Source organism: Hydra vulgaris, chromosome 11 (genome assembly GCF_038396675.1).
Source record: "Hydra vulgaris chromosome 11, alternate assembly HydraT2T_AEP".
Classification (NCBI taxonomy): domain Eukaryota; kingdom Metazoa; phylum Cnidaria; class Hydrozoa; order Anthoathecata; family Hydridae; genus Hydra; species Hydra vulgaris.
Window position 1 is genome coordinate 43,886,611 of NC_088930.1, and position 20,165 is coordinate 43,906,775.

Below are 20,165 nucleotides of genomic sequence, written 5' to 3' on the forward strand. Positions count from 1 at the left end.
CAATCCATTCAATTTCATATAACAATAATGGAATGACGCTATAGCAATACTTCAATTGTGGTTAGAGATCGTCCATGAATTACGTAACGTAAAATTAAACTTATAGACAAAAGACAAAGGATTAAAAGTTTTCCCTCGCAGAGTTTTTAATTAAACAAAGCATATAAACAACCCTTCAAGTTCAGCAAAAACCGCTGCTAAAATAGCAAAATGATCACTTATATTTTTCAAATAAGTTTTGCGTTGCGTATATTAAGGACGATCTCTAAAGGTAAAAAAAGTTCAGTTTTCAGGATTAGAATTCGTTTCTGGTTTAACAGAGATAAAACCTTTTAATGGTGGAGAAATATTTAGAGCAAGTAGAAATCATAAAAAACGATAAGATAGATGTCTTAACACTGGTGTCTATTGCAGTAAGTCGTCGTGTCTTATGTTTTTTGATACTGAAGCTAACCTTTGAAACCATCAGAATGAAAATGCACACAGCACCCTACTCAAACATACATCAAGGGATTCAACTTTATTACATCATGCTTATTTGCTTATTTTTTCTTCCAAATCCAAATCTCTCAAAGGAATTGATGCCGAAGCGATAGTTACTGTAAGTAAATTTAAATTTGAGCGCAATGATGATGTTACAGGATGGGCTATACCAATGGTTAAGCATACAAGATTTACAACCCAGCAGAAAGATTTCTTATATGAAGAGTTCAACGCTGGAGAATTAACAGGACATAAAACAACACCAGAAAAAGTTCTCTTCAAAATAAGGACAGTGAAAGATAAAAAAGGTGTTAAATCATTTAGTATTACTTAATACCTTAGTCAGCAGCAAAATCTCTCTTTAGCATGTCCTAAAAATACCAGCAAGATTAACTTAAAAAACCTGAACAAATCGAAGCTATCGAGAACTTTACAAAAGAATTAGTAGAAAACGTATTTGCAAATGACATTGAAAATATAGTTAACGAGATTTTAGCCAATGTTGAGAAACTAAATAATGTAAACGTCGGGCAGTTTGTTCTTTTAGCAAGGAGTTTTGAAAATCAAACAAATCACTCTATTGGCCAAAAAACAACAATACTAGATGATGTTGATATGTTTATTAACCTCATGGTTATATTGGATAAAACATTTTATTGTCCATAACCCAAACAAGAATTGATTGAAGACAGGTGTAACGTCCACAAGATATTAAACATTCCTGAGCAAGGACATATTAAACCAATCCAACTGCACTCACTAGCAGGCCCTGATGATACGAAATGTGAAGGTATAAATGGGTTTATTTTTTTAATGAAATGTATACAACAACTATAAAAAGCAAAGTGTTTTTATAGTTGTTTCTTTACTGTCAAAAGACTTTTTTGACTTTTTTGAAAATTAAAGATATCTTCATTTAAGCAAAACCACCAATTGAAGTCTTTTGATTTATTGAAAGTATATAGATGTATTAACATTTTCTTTTCCATTTTCAAAAATATATAATTCAATACCTTGTTGGCACATTGATCTTTTGCTTCTCAAAGTTAGCATAGATTTTAATGTTTTTAAAGCAGGTGAGGTTTTGAGACATGATTTTTAGACTAAGATCGAGTTTTAAATCAGTTCGACTGTAATTGCAGTAAAAAAACTCAGTTTTTCTTTCTTCAAAACTTTTAACATACTAATATAAGCCTGGATTTAACAGAGACTTGGTGCTCAAAAGTACAGAATTTGCATTATTGAACGCTCCTGAGGTAGTTTTCGATAACAGGAAAAAGTATATTGCAGATATTTTAGAAACTCAATTTTTTCCCTCAATGTATAAAACTTGATATTATATTCGTTTATAAAAATTTCGCACTTCCTTTCATTTCAAACCACTTTTTTAACTGCATGAAGTTGCTACATCGAAACATGGTAAACTTTGAAAAAAGTCAACGTTTTATGAAACTTCGAACCCCAATAACTTTTGAACCGCTTTGAATTAATTTCTCAATTTTCAGGTTTTTTTAATGAAATGCTTTAAAGATCCCTGAAAATTTCAAGAAAATCTAATAACTCGACTATTTTAAGTTGCTGATTTTGCCTTATTCTTATAAAAAACGACTCTTATAATAGCGTGTGAAAAAAAAAAACTTTAAACACAAAAATAATTAACACGTCTTAACAAACGTTTATTAACGGATTTAAACGTTTATTTAAATCAGACTATAAATAACGATAATGGTTCCATTAACAAAGATATGAAGCGGTTTTTTTATAAAAAACTTTATTTCTACTTTTAGAGCCAAAAAATTATTTTTTTTATTTTTATTTTGAATAATAGTCTGCAAGCTACTCTCTGAAATTAAACGACTATGAGTTGGTATCGTCAATTTATCTTAAGATATTATTTTAATTTCGAGAAAAAAAATGTCTAATTTAAATAAATTTCATAAATTTAGCACTAATACGTATTGCTTATGTTCCAAATACGGAAAAAGTGAGTCAACCAACTAAACTGCAAGTTATCCTTATTTTAAACGCTATAATATCCTCATTTGACGCTTCTACGATTTACTTATTGACGGTATTTCTTAATAAATATCTAAATGAAGAAAGTGCTTTATAAATAGCACTATTGTAGCATCAAAATTGCTCGGTACTAATGTTAGTACCGATATACTCCGTACTTTGAAAGACTTATACCGTAACTATTTTTTATAACGATCGTGTCGGCACCAAAGTATCGAGTACCGTGACAACATTACTTGGTTTGACTTTTCAAAAACAAAATAGAAAACGCCTTCTATGACATTTCATTATAATATAAAAGTTTAATAGTTTGTTATTAAACAACAAAATTAGTAAAATAAAAATATACATACCAATGCGATAATGCAGATTTGCAAATTTATAAACATGTCAATAAAAGTCTAAGTTGTTTTCTATAATCAAAAATAAAAATTTTACTTAATTTAAATATATCTTAAAACTTTTTTAACTTTAAAAAAAAGTTCATAATCGAATAACTCCAAAAAAAAAAAAAAAAACTCAGTTCACATTTTTTGAGCGCAAAAAATTCATACATATTTTTTTTTTTCTGTTATTTAAATGTCACAAGATCTTATCACAGAGCACCACAAAAGTGCATTTAACTAGAAAGTTCAAGCCTCTTTCCTTACCGTAGCGCAAATATAACCCAGAATTCGTTTCGAACCTGGATATCCTACTTCTATAGCAAGTGCTCTAACCAATGCGCCACGGCCGCACTTCCGCGTATATATCAGTGAGAAATCCAGAGGGGAAGGTGGAGTGGGATGGTGAGTATGCATTCCCTCTCCCTTCGCCCGAATTTAAAAGTCCTAAAAAGTCTTAGAAATAGAGGACCTTTTCTTTTTTTTTGGGGGGGGGGGGAGGAGAAAACACGACGAAAAACAAAAGTTTTTCATTACCCCTTTCCACACCAAAAATTGGATCTGTCTCTGATATATATATATATATATATATATATATATATATATATATATATATATATATATATATATATATATATATATATATATATATATATTTATATATATATATATATATATTTATATATATATATATATATATATATATATATATATATATATATATATATATATATATATATATATATATATATGTATATACATATATATATATGTATATACATATATCTATATGTATATATATATATATATATCTATATATATATATATATATATATATATATATATATATATATATATATATATATATATATATATATATATATATATATATATATATATATATATATATATATATATATATATATATATATATATATATATATATATATATATAGCTAACTTTGATAAGTAAAGATAAATTAAGATAGTAAACTAAAATTAAAAAAGTAAAGTCATTAAAAATTGAAGCAATTATATAAAAAAGCAAGACTAAAAAGAGAGAGAATCAATAGATTAAATAACGAGAGAGACTAAATGTATGAGATAACACAATGTTCAATGAGATATGCTCAGAAAGATTAGAGTGAGAGAAAACAATAATGTAAACAAACATAAATAAAAAACATAAATGCAAATGTAAATAAAAAAATAGAAGTAAAGCTATACGTATACTTTTACATACAAAATTAAACCCTATATTATGCGTTACTATATTACTTTAACAACAGTGAACAGTAAAATGCAACAATAACCCTTTAAACACAGACTGGTTCAGAATTGGTCAATATTTAGTTGAAATTGGTCGAAAAATGGATAAGACCTACTATTGACCAAAAATAGACGCTTGATTTGAAATGAACATTTCATTTCTTTTTTGTATTGGATTTATTTGGTCATCCGACTATTTGCCAAACTGACCTACGTTTCAAACATTTTTATATATACGTTTACTAAACATCGATCAAACGTTAAGAATATTGACATTTATTACTTTAAGTTAGCCAATTTTGACTTTAGTTTGGCATTTTTTCGTTTTAATTTGGCAATTTTCACTGTACAAATTAAAATCGAAAATTGCCAAATTAAAATGAAAAAATGCCAAATTAAAGTGATAATAGTAGTAGTAAGTTAAGTTGGCCAATTTTCACTTTAATTTAGTAGAAGATTAAGTTGGCCAATTTTCACTTTAATTTGGTATTTTTTTACTGAAATTTAGCAATTTTCACTATAGTTTGTTAAGTCAACAATTGCCAAATTAAAATGAAAAAATGCCAAATTAAAGCGAAAGTTGGCAAACTTAAACGCAAAAAGATGTAGTTAATAATGTTAACTTTTAATCGATCTTATACAGACATAAACAGATATAAAGAGTACGCTTTAAATCTTTTAACGAGTACGTTTATTAAACTCGATCAAACGGTTACAATATTAACTAATATTAGTTGATATTCTAAACGTTTGATTAGTTTTTAATAAACATATATTATATTATAATTAGTGATTGCAATTCCGAGGGTCTTTTTCAATCCCGGGATTCCGAGATTGAAAAACATTACTTCCGGGATCCCGGGATTGAGAAACAACATCTATATAGTATGTAGAATAAAAACAGTGCATTTAACTAGAAATATGTTTATTAGATGAATTTAATTTAACATGTTAATTAAATTTACGTTAAATAATGCTAAAAATTTATGTTAGAAATAAAGAGATATATTATGTTTTTTGTGCTTCGAAATGCGACTTCAGGAAGCATAACGCGTCCAAAGTTTCATCGTCCAAACAGTTACGAATTTTTCTATTGAACAGTCCAGCAGATGAAAATCCCCACTCAGCCTCGACACTTGTTGGTTTCACGGTCATAAGCAAGGAGTAACCTCTTTCTAAATAATCGCCACGTGTACCCCCATTTTCAAATAGTGTCATTTCTTTTCGAATTTTTGATGACAATGTTTCATGTCTAATTGGTTGTATTGGTGATTATCCTTCTTTAATAACACGATCAAGTTCCTCTTCAATACTTAAAGTATTACTTTCAGACTCAGGTGCCATTTCAGTTTCTACTGAAATGGCACCTGAGTCTGAAAGTAATACTTTAAGTATTGAAGTCCAACAATTCTAGTATTTAAGTATTGAAGTCCAACAATTCTACTGAAAGTTTTCAACATTTAAATGAAGATGGTATTGTAGCTATTTCTTCATCGACTTCAACGGGGCTTCGACCGTTATGCAGGTATTGCAGAAATCCACTCATATCGATTCGGCGCTCATGCATGCGAGTCATAAAAGCTCTACGCATTTCTGTGCTTGTATTATTATCAACATTTTTTAATTTTGTAAACATGAAATTAATAGCAATGTCGGCTGTAAATAGGTTAGAATCTCGACGACATTCGATTTGCTTTAATAGGACTTTGACCGTTGCTTTAATGGGAATTAAAGTTGTAATAATCTTTGATAATATTCTCACTTCATCAAGTGACAATATTATCAAAGATTATTTAAGCTTTAAATTCGTTTAAGCTTTAACAGAAAGCTGCTCCACAGTGTCTTGCAGTCCATTACTAAAGACAGTCGATTTCCAAATTCAGCCTTAATATATTTTTGTAAGATGTCGTTCTTGGTTGGTGATGGTCTAAATTTTAGTAATAGTTTGCGTACTTTTTTAATTATTGGCCCATAATGAACTTTATTTAGTTCAATTTTAGGTCTTACAATTTTATGATTGTAGTCCAACAAATCTTCATCAATGTCCTCATTCTCGGATGAATCACAGTCAGAAAATTTATTGTTAAAATCTGGCTGATTTGCATCAAATTCTCTCTTTTTATAAAGAACATCAATTACAGCAATTTGTTTGCCGTGGGTAAAACATAATTGTTGGTTAGCAGGCTGCAACCTGCCAACTCTTTTCATAACACTAGCTCGGTCTGTCATTATAGCCACAATGTCGCTGTGTAGATCAAGATTATGGTCTTTAAGTTTTTTTTCTAATAGTTCAATGCACTTTTTTGATGGTATTGAACCTGTTATTCGCACTAAACCTAAACTCCAGAACTGAGAGTTTTGTCCATAAACGTTAATATTCATGTAGCGACGATTTCGAAGTGACGTCCATTCATCAAAAGACAAAGAGTCTTTTATAGTCCCATAGCAGTTAGACGTAAGTCTGTTGAAGAACAAATTACATTAAACGAAAGCCCGTCAGACGCCGTTAAACGAGCAAGTGTAGCACGAAGTGTTTTATCTTCTATCTTCCCTTTCATAAATCGAAAAGTATTATGTTAGGGGTTAAGATTTCTTTTTTGGTGGTTTATCTGGTGCGCATTCTCCGGTAATATTAGTTTGGGTTGGAATTTCGACCTTCAAATAATGCATCGACAACATGTGTGTATGAAGTTTTTTTGTTGAGCCACTAACAATTTCTTAAATCTTCTTGCAGTTTGGTAATTTACACATCGCTGTTTGGCCTTTTTCATCCCGTATTAAATATTTCCAGATAGCTGAGTTACTTTTAATTGTAAAATCCACATACGACATGCTAATTTAATTTTTAATTATAAGATTCTACCTTATGAGAAACGCGCTTTTTTTCAGTTTGAAAAAACTGACAATAGCAACTAAGCCATTAAAAATAGTTAACAGTAGTAACTAAGGTGTTTAAAAATCTGTCTAATTTAACACGAATATATTAAAAGTTTTTACGTAAATAACTTTTTATTAACGAATTTCTATAAAATGAATATAAACCGTAATATGTAATGAAACAAAGTGTGGGCATCGCAAGCAAGCATATTATGACGATATTTTTCATTGCTTAAAAATCTATTATTTAAATCAGATTGTATTCAATTTTTAAATAGTGTATATGCTAACCAACATGATATAGTGCGAAGATTTTCACTTTTGTTTTTCTATAAATCAATCCTTTTCGATATCGTATTTTATTGTACTACTGAAAATACAATACTTTTTACAATATTATGCTAAATAAAAATTATTTTGTTGATACGCAAAAATTGTTGTTATTTTTATATATTTTTTCATTACGCTTTGATGTTAGGCAATCCTGGGATTTCGGGATTATAAAAAAAAGGCCGGGATCCCGGGATTGCAATCGCTAATTATAATATATAATTGTAGCCATTGGTTAGAAGACTCACATGACAGCTTTAGCCACGCGGTTCAAATAGACACGATTAAGGCGAAATTGAAAAGGATAAAAACATAGATTTTTTTGATTTTTTTTTGTTCTTTTTATTACATTTTAAATAAGCATTTCGTTACAATATTTAAAATACATATACATAATAATAAAATATTATATATATATATTATATATATATATATATATATATATATATATATATATATATATATATATATATATATGTAATTATCGTTATAAAAAATATAAGAACGCGGGGACTCGTAGAAGACCATACCCAGTGAACATGCGTCGCCCGGGGGACGTCCTTTAGACGTCCGGACGTCCTTAACACGTCCCACGACCGTGCCCTTTGGGTACGGTCTCGTTGTCGAGTATAGCTAAGAAATGTTTGTGCTAAAATTTATAAGATATTTTCAAGATAAATAATAACTTAACGAAGTAAGAAACTTTCTTTAAGAGTAAGAGTATATGTACTTGAAGATAAACGAAAAATAAAAATTGAGTAAAATAAAATATTCCGTTATAAAAATAAAATGATTTATATCTATTATATATGTAGATTACAGCTGTTAATGATAAGTATAAATTTTTTATAAACTCATGTGTAGATAGAGGGTAAAAACGAAGATCAATAAAAATGCTTCAGAAGTATATTATTAAATCTTTAATTGTAAACTAAAAATGAGTTCTTTAAGGTTTCATTTAAATGAAAAGTAGTTAATCTGATGAATAAAATCTTCAGTTAAATTTTTTTAAGCTATTTTATTCCATAAAGATGGTCCGCAATAGTCAATGCAAAATTTTAAAAAATTTGGTTGAAAAGTGGGCTGCTTCATAAAATAATCATTGCGTAAAATGTACTTATTTTTACCTTTTGATAAATATAAATTATGGAAAGAAATTTGGGATGTATTGGTTTTACATTTAAACATAAAATAAAGAAAATTAAAAATATTAAACTCATATATATTAAAAACTTTCATTTCAAATAATAGAGGTTCGACATGAGTATAACGGTCTTTAAAATAAATAAGACGTGCTACGTGCTTTTGCTGACAATAAAGAGGTTTAAGTTTACTTTTATTTGTACTACCTCAAGTAATGTTTGCATAGTTTATGTGGCAATGAATAAATGAGTAATATAATTCTACTAAAGTATGTTTATTTAAAACATTTCTAGCTTTGTACAATATTCCTACACTTTTTAAAATTTTACTTAATAAATTTTTAATGTGACTTTTCCATGTAAGATTTTCATGTATATAAACACCTAGAAAGTTGGTTACTTATACTTTTTAAATTTTTATTTAGTCAATTACAAGTTGAGGCATGTTAATTGACAGTTTATATTTTTAGATAAGAGGATGGAAAAGAATCCATTTAGTTTTATCAATGTTAAGAAATAATTTGTTAGTCTTAAACCAGTCAGTTTTTTTGATTAATTCAATGTTCATGTAATGAAATAGAGTAGGAATGTTTTTGTGTGACATAAATAAATTAGTGTCATCAGCTAACATAGTTGTTATTAAATCCGAGACTTTGTATAGATCTTTAATATAAATAAAGACAAAGAGAGGTCTTAATTAGGTCTTAAGAGGTCCTTGAGGAACTCCATATGTAGCGTAGAGCAGAGCATATAGGGACACTTAAGAAACAAATGCTAGTGGCGGATAAACTAAACATGGTTAACACTGTTTTTATAAATTTCCTAAAATTAATAGATATAATAAAATGGAAAAATGAAAAAATAAAATTTTTATTATTTACGACAATGAAAGTTACAGAACTCTATTCTAGCAAAACTTTTACATTTTGCAAGTAGTTGGGTCAAAACGGGACAGTTTAAAAGCAGCAGTTATTCGTCAAAAATCACACAGAAAATATCCTGAAACTATTTCGCAACATTTTTAATGAGCTTGCTTATTAGCAACATACCAATGTAGAGTAAACTTAAATATGCCATATGTATCAGCAGCTTTTCTAGTTCTAAGTTCCTTTTTACTCACAGCTAAAACTGCATTTCATCCCATTTTAGATGATTGATTTTTCTTATATAATTTCTTACCTTCATTGTTTACATTAAACACTACTAATAAACGAAGTTAAGTTATAAAAATAAGAATTTCTTTGAATTTATTACTAAAATTATTTTTCTAAATAAGAAAAATAATATTTTAGATTAAAAACAAAATCATCAAACTATAAACAGCATTACGACATGGTAGTAATATATTCAATTATATAAATAACTTGTTGTCCCGATAAGCTCCACAAGTCATTTTACTGAAAATAATACTATTCAAAAAGTTCAATTCCAAATTTTTTTTAAAATCAGATTTTAAAAGAGGATAAAAAATATGTCTGAAAAATATAAACTTCTTATAAATAAAGCAAATTCGCAATAGTTCAAGATAAATCTTTTGTCTCGTAAAAAAAAGAGAGGACGGAAATTGGACGATAGTGTTTGACATTAGTTTTTCTCCTTCTTTAAATATAAGAATAGTTTTTGCTATTTTTAAACCATCGGGAAAAACTCCCTGATTAATAGAGTATTTAAAAAATTGGAAAAGTATGTTTTTTAAAACACCAAAATAGCTTATAATGATATTCCCATTGACATCAACAGCTTATAATAATATTTCCATTGACATTATTAGGACAAACTGCATTATTTAACTTTAAAAATTTAAAAGCACTTTTAAAATCTTCAAACAACTAATCAAAAAAGTTTAGATACGAGTTTAGGGGGTCATATGTTCTTTTATCAGTTTTTTTGGGTTTGGAATTTTTTTGGCTAGATTTGGTCCTGCTCCATTTTCAAATAGGCCGTTATAAAATCCTTTAATGTCTTTTTTAACGTGATACTAATGCCACCAAATAAGTGAAGTATACGTAATTCCTTTAAGTTGTTGCTTTTATTTATAACATCATCATGTAAAAATGTAATTAAATTTTAGATTTCGTCAGCAGGAGGGTAATAGTAGCATCTAATCACAATGTTTTTAGTTTTATTGATCTATATTTTAATCGGGTAAAATCTCTTTATTGACGTCAGAAATACTCATGTTATGCCTAATACATTAACGTAGGTTATCTTTTACATAAATAGTTAAACCACCGCCGCCTTTATTTTTTTTTCGCCCTAATGAAATCAAATTATAGCCCGGTATTACATAAAATTATTATCTAAATTTGAGTCATCAGAACTACACCAAGTTTCAGTTAGGTAAGCATAATAGTTCTGTTGACCAGCCTCGAACTTCTTTTTCATCTATTAGGCTGGTGTAGATGTTGTGTGTTACATTTTTTTTTTGCCTAGGATGATGAATGCAAGATCTTCTTGACTTTTCTCATAGGTATTTGCTTGCGCCTCCTTGATAGTGGCTATGCAACTCTTCCTGTTATCTCCTGATGAGGGTACAGCTCTAAAACTCAGTTTAACGGTTCTTAGGCCGGCTGGTAGTATGGGTTTCCCGAATTCTGTGGTAGCTCTGAGAGAGGCTGATTCCATCAACAGCTGCAAAATATAAGAGTGTTAATAGTGCCATGTTGCACATGAATGGTGTACCTGTTAATGCTTTTAGTGCGCAATGTTGAGGCCACATAAGGAGCCCTATATTATGACTTGGGGTTAATTAATAGGACTGAGAAAATTGCATAGCTCATTGCTTGAAAGGCCGTGGTCTATCTGTGAATGAGTCAAGTTCTCATTAAACTTTAATCATGCTAAAATTAACCCAAAATATTAAACATAAAAAACCATCCCCATCACCTAACTGTTTTTATATATCTTTTACTAATATTCGCGGTCTGCTAAAAGTAATTTAGTGAAAAGTAAATTTAAGCGACTTACTTTTACTTGTAAAAGTTAATTACTTTTTGATGTAATTGTCTTTTACATAACTTACTTTTGAAAGTAAAAAAAATTACTTTATTAAGTAAAAGTCGTTTCAAAAAAGTTAATTACTTATACGGAAATCAAAAAGTAAAATTACTTATGTAATTTATTTTATGATAAAAATAAACTCGTGTAAGTAAAAAAAAATGTAAGTAAAAGAGCCATCCCTAGTTGAAACAAATAAATGAATTTCATAAAACTATATAATAGCTATAAGTTCATTACAATAAAAATTTTTTGAAAATTTCCGGAAATTTTCAACCCTAATAAGGACGTCTTATACCATAATTACTTATAAATTGAATTTATCATATACAAAATAATTTTTTATTTATTTCATACCTGTTTGATAATTATCAGTCGACTAATTACTGTTTGATGATTCTCAGTTTACTATTAAACAATTCTCTGTCTAATAGTCTTTTAACCTGGATCTCAATATGTAAAAAGGAGTTTTAACTTTAAAATAGTAACAAAACACTAATAGGCAAGTTATAGAGTAACGAAGTATACAATTAATAACATTAGCTAACGTTATAATTGTAGCAGCATTTGTTAATTTTTTTTATTGCTCTTTATCACAATAGTATAACAGAACTCAAATCTTAAAAAGATTTTAAAAGCGTATTAAATCACTTTTAAAGTATTTATAAACTTAATTGCTGAATATGTTGCTATGTAGACTTAATGCCTTAATTAATCTTGTTTAAAATTCAACACATATTCAGCAAATTAAGTTTATTCAAAAGTAAAATTATAAGAGATTTATAAATTGCGTTAGTATACTTATATATCTTATCTATGGCCTCCATTTTAATACTTCTTTTTGAGGATTGTGTGACTATAAATTTGTTTATTTGTTTAACAATAAATTTGTCTTCATGCTTTATACAAGAGTAATTTTCAACAAACCAATCGTTTTCCAGTAAATTAGGAACAAAATGAACTATTAGAAAATATTATAACTATTATATATATATACATATATATATATATATATATATATATATATATATATATATATATATATATATATATATATATATATATATATATATATATATATATATATATATATATATATTATAATTAAATATTATAACTATTATATTATAGCCTATAACATTCTGTTTTACATTATTCTTTCTAATATACCGAAAGAACTGGTAGAACTGAGGTAAAACAGTTTGTTTTGTTGGTACAGTAAGCTCTCGAACAGCATACTCTGTAGGACCAATGTAAGAACAATATTCTGATTACAATTGTTCCTAAGCTAAACAACCTCGGAGCCAAAAAGAATTTTTAGAATTCACAACTGCCAAAAGTAAAAATAAATTTTATGAAAGTTTCATTATTTTAAAGTTCTCTGTAATAGTTTTCTGAGCCAAATGAGAGATAAATCTTGTCAAAAACATACAGAAAAGTATAAAATATTTGCATCAAATATCTCTTTCCAAAACGTTGAAGTTTCACTTAAACTGCACTGAAACAGTTTCAAACCTATTTTTTTTTTATATCGAAATTGTAGCGAAATAACAAATTTTAGGGTATGCAAACCGTTATATTTTGTTGTTGTTGTCTTTTTTTTCTTAATCTCTTGAGCAAATCCTTAACACAATAAAATCGTTAAGATAAAAATTGTTCTCAATAAGAAATAAGTAAAAGATAAAACAAATGCACAACGTTTTAATCCTTTTAACAAACGCGGAGACTCGCAGAAGACTAGAAGACTTTGTCATCAAAACGCGATTAAATTATTAATATCATAAAATTTCAATGAAATCATAATATATAAAAATTAATAAAGAAAATTATTAAACGTTTAAATATATAAATATAAATCATCGAAAGAAAAAAAAAATCTTACATAACATGTTCTTGAATTAGAGGTAACATGTTCTTATAACATATTCTTCATAATATGTTCTTGAATTCCGTAAAAAAAATAAAAATAAATAAAATGTTTTACAACAATTTTGTTTCAAAGAGTTCTATCAAATAAAATGTTTTATTCAGTCACGTAGACAGAATTTTCTGAGATTTTAGATATGAGAACTTTAATGTCAGTAAATTCCAAACATAGGTGCGTTCATGTCAAATAAGAATGTTTTGCAAAGAATTGCGATTGAAGCCTCGGAGGAAAAACACTTTTATTGTTTTATCAAGCACAAAACACTACTAGGAGAGTTTTTTGTGATAAAATGATTAAAGACAAGTAAAAGTAAAATTTAAATTTTTTTAAATCAAAATTTAATACTTCATTTTAAATTGAAATAATAACTTATCAATGAGACGTGTTAACCTTATCAAGCAATTATGAAATAATAGTGTAATAATACAAATGTTCAATGCAATTTTATTATGGTATAATGCAATTTGAACTTTACTATGATTTATAGGGGTATACTCCCCCCCCCATTTTTAAATATACAAAATAAATAACAACTTTTGACATTAAATAATTAACCATATCATAAAATCAGAAAAATAAAAAAAAAATTTTTTTTAGTCAATGGTTGCTGCAGTAACTGCAAAAAACACCCAAAATAAGCAGAAAATAAGATTTGCGCTTTTTTGGCCAAGTTTTAGCAAAAACTAATATAAAAAGATAAATGAAACTTTGGAAACACATATAGAATCTACCCGTCTACGTATGTTTTAAATGGAACAGATGTTTTTTTAGAAGTTCTGGGTCTGAAGATTTGAGAATAGAAAAAAGTGTATTTTTTAAAAAAGTTAAATTAGTCATACTGTTTTTTACTTAAGTATTGCAAAATTCTCGTCCACTTAAAATACAGCTCTTACTAAAGGAAAAATTTGTTGAAAACTTCAGATAAAACGCTCCAGAGGCTCTCTTGGAATTTTGGCCGGCATATTGAAAAAATTTAAAACTGAGAAAACACATAAAAACTGAAACTAAATGATAAAAAATATACAAACATATGTAGCATTATATATTTCACTATATTTAAAATGCTGCTATGTTTTACTTTCTTTTTTAGAGGTTTATCATTTTTTTTCAGCATCTTAATCTTTAACTTTTGACGAAGCAGTTTATCATAAAAGTTTAATTTATAGACCGACCATTAAATGCGTGTTTTATTCATGACGTTACAACCGTTCACTGTGTAACACCCTGAAGGTTCAGTTTTCATAAATTAAGATTGAAGACTTCATTCCGATGTTAAAATTAGCTACAGGATTGTCGACTTTGCACAGTCCATTGAAAATCCTGCAAACACACCGTTCAATGATGATACGTCGTAGACACCAAACTTTAGCACAGTCAGCAAGATATATATTGTTTTCGGTATCCGACCCCAAATTTTTCCATTAAATTCATTTGCATTTCGCGTTTTACCGTGCTCTTTATCTTTTGTGAGATCCTCAAACACTGGTCTGATTTTACATACAACCTCTATGGGAAGTCATGGTCCTGGCTTGTAGGTGTTAGCGCTATTTGCTTTGTCACTGTTAAATTTACACTAACTACCTGCGCCTGTTGGACAATAAAGATAGTGCAAGTTTTTTGCTTTCGATGATGCAACATTAAATATGCTGATTTCATGGCAACTAAATTACCATTATTCTGTCTAATCGCCACACCAAAGAAATTTTGCAGTCAAATAATTGTTGCATCCGTCAATTTACCACGACCACCAAGCCCCTTAACTTTTTTTTCAATTTCCCGAGTCTAGTTCCAACACGCTTCAGATAGTGTCCAGCACGTTTTAATTTATTTACTTTAATATTATGATAAACATCCTTGACGCTATTGTAACTTTTTCTCCATCACCTAAACGTACAGCAATTCATTTTTTTTTAACTGATCGCTGAAAAATACGACTGGCTCCTTCATACTCCATTCCACCTACAGACCCAAGAAAATTTCTCCACTGGACATTAGCAGTAGGGTCTCTTTTGGAAAGTTTTTGATTTAAAGAGCACCCCTGCATACCCAACTCATCATCTCAACATCTAAAACTTTCCCACTGTTCATTAAAAGTGCCGCAAACACACCGTTCAATGAGGAAAATCCCCTGCGCTGCCATGTGCCATCACATGGCAGCATACGCTAATATCCAGAATCTCATTATCGTCTTGATACTGTATTCTTAAATCAGATACAGCATCAGCTATTGTTTCCTGTGCAACTTCCTCTGTAATATTAATAACTTTTAAAACAAGTTTTTTGGCGTCATTGGCTTGAGCAAGTTCATGAGGGTTGTAAACCTTTCAAATCCAGAATGTCTTAATCCAAGAGTCCTTATTGTTTATACTGCTCGAGTGTTTATATCATAGTTTCCTTTTTCGTGTCACATGATAGAGCCGAAAATATTTATCCCCGAAAATTTCACCGAAATATTTCACAACCTAACAATTTAGAACCGAAAAGTATACTTTCATTGCAGGATCGAATTACAAAATCCTTTCTTGCGCCGAAAGTTTTAGAACCGAATTTTACAACCGAGAAAAATTTGGATCAAATTACAAAATCCTTTCTTTTTTTATTTTAATTTAATTTAAAAACTTTATTTCACGACTTTCGATCGAAATTTTTTCGGTTCTAAAATTATATATGACATTTCGATTGATAATTCGATCGAAATTTTTTTCGGTTCTAAATACAATTATGACTTTCGATCGAAAATTCGATTGAAATTATTTCGGTTCTAATTTTTTTCGTGAATATTTTCGGTTGTGTAATAAATTTCTCATACTCGGTTCTAAATTGAAATTAAAGATTCGGTTGATTCATAGGACGTCTCCTTTTTTATTAATTAATTTAGAAGTATAAAAGCCATTTTGATATTTACACTTTGAACATACAATAGAAAGCTTACAAGCAAATCGTTGCTTTTTGCTTTTGTTTTCTATTAATGTTAAAGTTGTTTGGAGACAAGTTGGACTGCTCAAAACGTTAATAACATCAGACAAAATTAAACAGTCAATAATTTTATATTCTGTTACGTATTTTTTTTTAATATTGATGTATTATTGTGGTGTTGAGCTGATAACTGCTTCAACCTTTCGAAAAGATGAACGTGACGTATTAAAGATGTCAGTTTGACTATTTATTAGAGACTCGATATTTACACTTAAAGAAGGAAAATTTACAATATTTGCACTCTCACTGCTACGTAATACTTTTACATTAAAAATTTTCTTTCTTTTGCCTGCTCGTTTAGTTCTTACTTAAATTCTATCTGCCTTAACCATGTTTGAAAACTTAAAAATATAAAATGTCTAGCAAGAACATTATCGACAAAAATTAAGCTACTTGAGCTGATTGAGCTTGAGGTTGTGCCTAGATCATATCCCACTCGAAACAGTTTTATGATGTTAGTATTTTGCCGAACAAAAAAATAATGGACTGGAAAACTGCATCTCCAAACCAAAACTTTCAGTCGATGTGTGTTCACTTCGCTTTGCCTTTCTCTATATCAGATGTTGTATGTACATTCTATTCCACCTATCCCTAAATCAATCGTATATGTACACTCAATACCTTTATCCTTAAATTTTATTGTTCAACAAATTACTAAAGTCGTCAAATTCACTGCGACTGGAATATAATCTTGACACAACTGCTACAAATTAACAAAAGCAAACATTGTCTTCATATATCAAAAGTAATATATTGCTAAGTCTTAATAATTCAGAACGGGCAGAACGGCTCTACCTATGATGCCGCGCAATCTGAGTGGATGGAAGGACCTAATTTTTTTGGATTGTTTGAAAAAATATTTGTTCCACATTGCCGCAAGCTTGAAGGTTCCAAAGTCCTTTTTCTAGACAGCCATGCATATGTAACGGTGTATATGTTTTAACCAGGCACATGTAACGCTGGAACTAATTCACTCAGCAAATAAGGAGAGTATTATTATTTTTAAGCCACCGGTTCATAATTTTCACGAGTTACAGCCACTTGATGTAGGTGTATTCAGGCAGTGAAAAGTAAATGGCGCGGAACCCTGATCAAACATTTCTTTCAAAATGGTTTCAAAGATCTCACAAAACCTAGCTACACTGGGTTACTCAAATAGCTTATTGACCTAAGCTTCTTCAGCAACAATATGCGTTCCGTCTTCAAAGCAGCAGGTATTTTTGTGTTGCGTCTATAAAAAGCAACTAAAGAAAATTTAGGATCAATTTTTTATAAAGTACTCAAGCCTTACCAAAATAGCATATACCAGTCCACAGTGGGCCAGAATTCACTTTATTTTTTTTATTTTTTTATTTTTTTTTATTTCTCACTAAGAAAAATTACAATGCTGTGTTATACAAATAAAATCTAAATGATCGGGGCTAAAAGAAGACCATATTTGCCTTATCAGTACGCCCCGACGTGCTTCCATCAGTAAGCGTGTACGACCATTAAAACGTAAACACACAATTACTTTGTACCATTAAAAAATTATATACAAATGTTTACAAGTATGTCAAGATCGGTCACTAATGTAAAATCAAAAGCAATTCGTAAACATAAAATAAAATATAATCACTCCTAAAAACTAAAAATAAGTGAATAGGATAATTTAAGGAATATTTGAATTAGAGACAAGTTTATTTTGTAAATATTAATTATAATTAGTTTATTATGAAAAAAGCTAGTTCAAATAAGCTTAAGCTCATTTTCATAATAAACTAATGGGCTTGTTTGAGTCGATCAAACCCAGCAAACATGACAACGTTGAATCAACGTTGAAAACCGGTCGCAAAAGATGTTGCGGAAACGTTGACAAAGTAATCGATTTTGCAAAGATATGTAACGTTGTTTAATAGACGTTGATTAAGCGTTATTGCGTAACGTTGAAAAAACGTTACTAAATGACGTTACAAAAGCGTCGCAACTAAACGTTGAAAAAGCGTTACATAAAAAGCGTTGAATAAACGTCGCAACTTAGCGTTGAAAAAACGTTACCTAAAAAGCGTTGCATAAACGCTGTTAAAGCAGTCTATTTTGCAAGGATTTGTAACGTTGTTAGTAAAACGTCAATTTAACGTGACTCAGAACGTCGAGTAAAGTTTGAAATATAACGTTGAATCAACGCTTAAATGCGCTGTTTAAAATATCGCAAAATATTATTAAACGTAATTAAACGTGACTATAATATATATTGAATTGGCAAATAAAAGTAAATTGTAAGTTGAACTCTGCCCTCGCAATATTTCCAAAATCAATTTTTAATACAAACAGTAATGTACGATGATAAATATAAAAAAGCTTAACATATACAATTTATAGATATGTATATAAAAATATAAATATTTTCTTTAAAAATTATGCGTGTGAGTGTTTGCATATATATTTATACAATATATAAAAATACAATTAACAGGATATCGTATCGATAGGCCAGGATATCATTGAGATACAGAATCTAAATCAAAAAACAAAACTTGTACCATTAGTAGTCTGAAAGCAAATGTAAAAAAAAAATGTTATTAAATTAGTATAATTATTATTAAATTTAAAAAGTAAATATATATATATATATATATATATATATATATATATATATATATACATATATATATATACATATATATATATACATATATACATACATATATATATATAACTTATTTATATATATAATTTATAATTATAGGTTCAGGTATCACTCCATTGACTAGTTTTTAACTATATGAGTGACACCTAACCTTATTTATGTGAGTTTATAAATATTATTGTAAATTTATATATATATATATATATATATATATATATATATATATATATATATATATATATAAATATATATATATATATAATATATATATATATATATATACATATTTATTTATTTATTATGCAAAAAACTCCCGGTTATTTGAAATGGCACTTATTAAAATTTTCTGCTTATTCGAAGCAGTTTTTATTTCCTGTGAACTTTCTTTAACAAACTCATGCAAATGCTGTTATGCAGAAATGCAGTTATTCAAACCTGCAGTTGTTCAAAATTTCGGTTATTCGAAACAATTTTTGCTCTCCTTGAAGATAAAAAAACACATTTAAGGAACAAAAAAAAAATAAAAAATGGACTATACTTTCAATGAATTGTAAAATATTTATTATTTTACAAGGATAAAACTGAAGTAGCACCAAATTCAAAGGGTCATTTACTTTCTACTTTTATTAAAATTTGAAAGAAACTTAAAGTAGGTCATTTTAAAGAGCATATTCAGTTATTCGAGTTTCGAGTTATTCGAAATAAATTCTTATACCCCTTGGAGGTTCGAATAACCAGGAGTTTACTGCGTGTATATATATATATATATATATATATATATATATATATATATATATATATATATATATATATATATATATATATATATATATATATATATATATATATATATATATATATATATACAAAATTATATAATTTTGTATATATATATATATACAAAATTATATAATTTTGTATATATATATATATACAAAATTATATAATTTTGTATATATATATATATATATATATATATATATATATATATATATATATATATATATATATATATATATATATGTATACAATATTATTTACGTCAGAATCTATATAACTGCAAAAATTTTAGTTTTTTTTAATTTGATTCGGGAGAGAAAAAAAAAACATTTATAACTCTTTTTAACTCAATGCAA

The 20,165-nt window shown here is 28.1% G+C and overlaps 1 protein-coding gene across 1 annotated transcript in view; it reads right to left on the reverse strand.

Annotated features, from left to right (window-relative positions):
* LOC136086681 (corticotropin-releasing factor receptor 2-like) overlaps nt 1–20,165 on the reverse strand; it is a 212,592-nt gene that overhangs the window by 180,423 nt on the left and 12,004 nt on the right. Inside the window, exon 2 of the mRNA XM_065808927.1 lies at nt 2,853–2,912. Coding sequence (XP_065664999.1) covers nt 2,853–2,888 — 36 coding nt within the window. The 5' untranslated portion in view covers nt 2,889–2,912. The remainder of the gene's footprint in view (nt 1–2,852; nt 2,913–20,165) is intronic.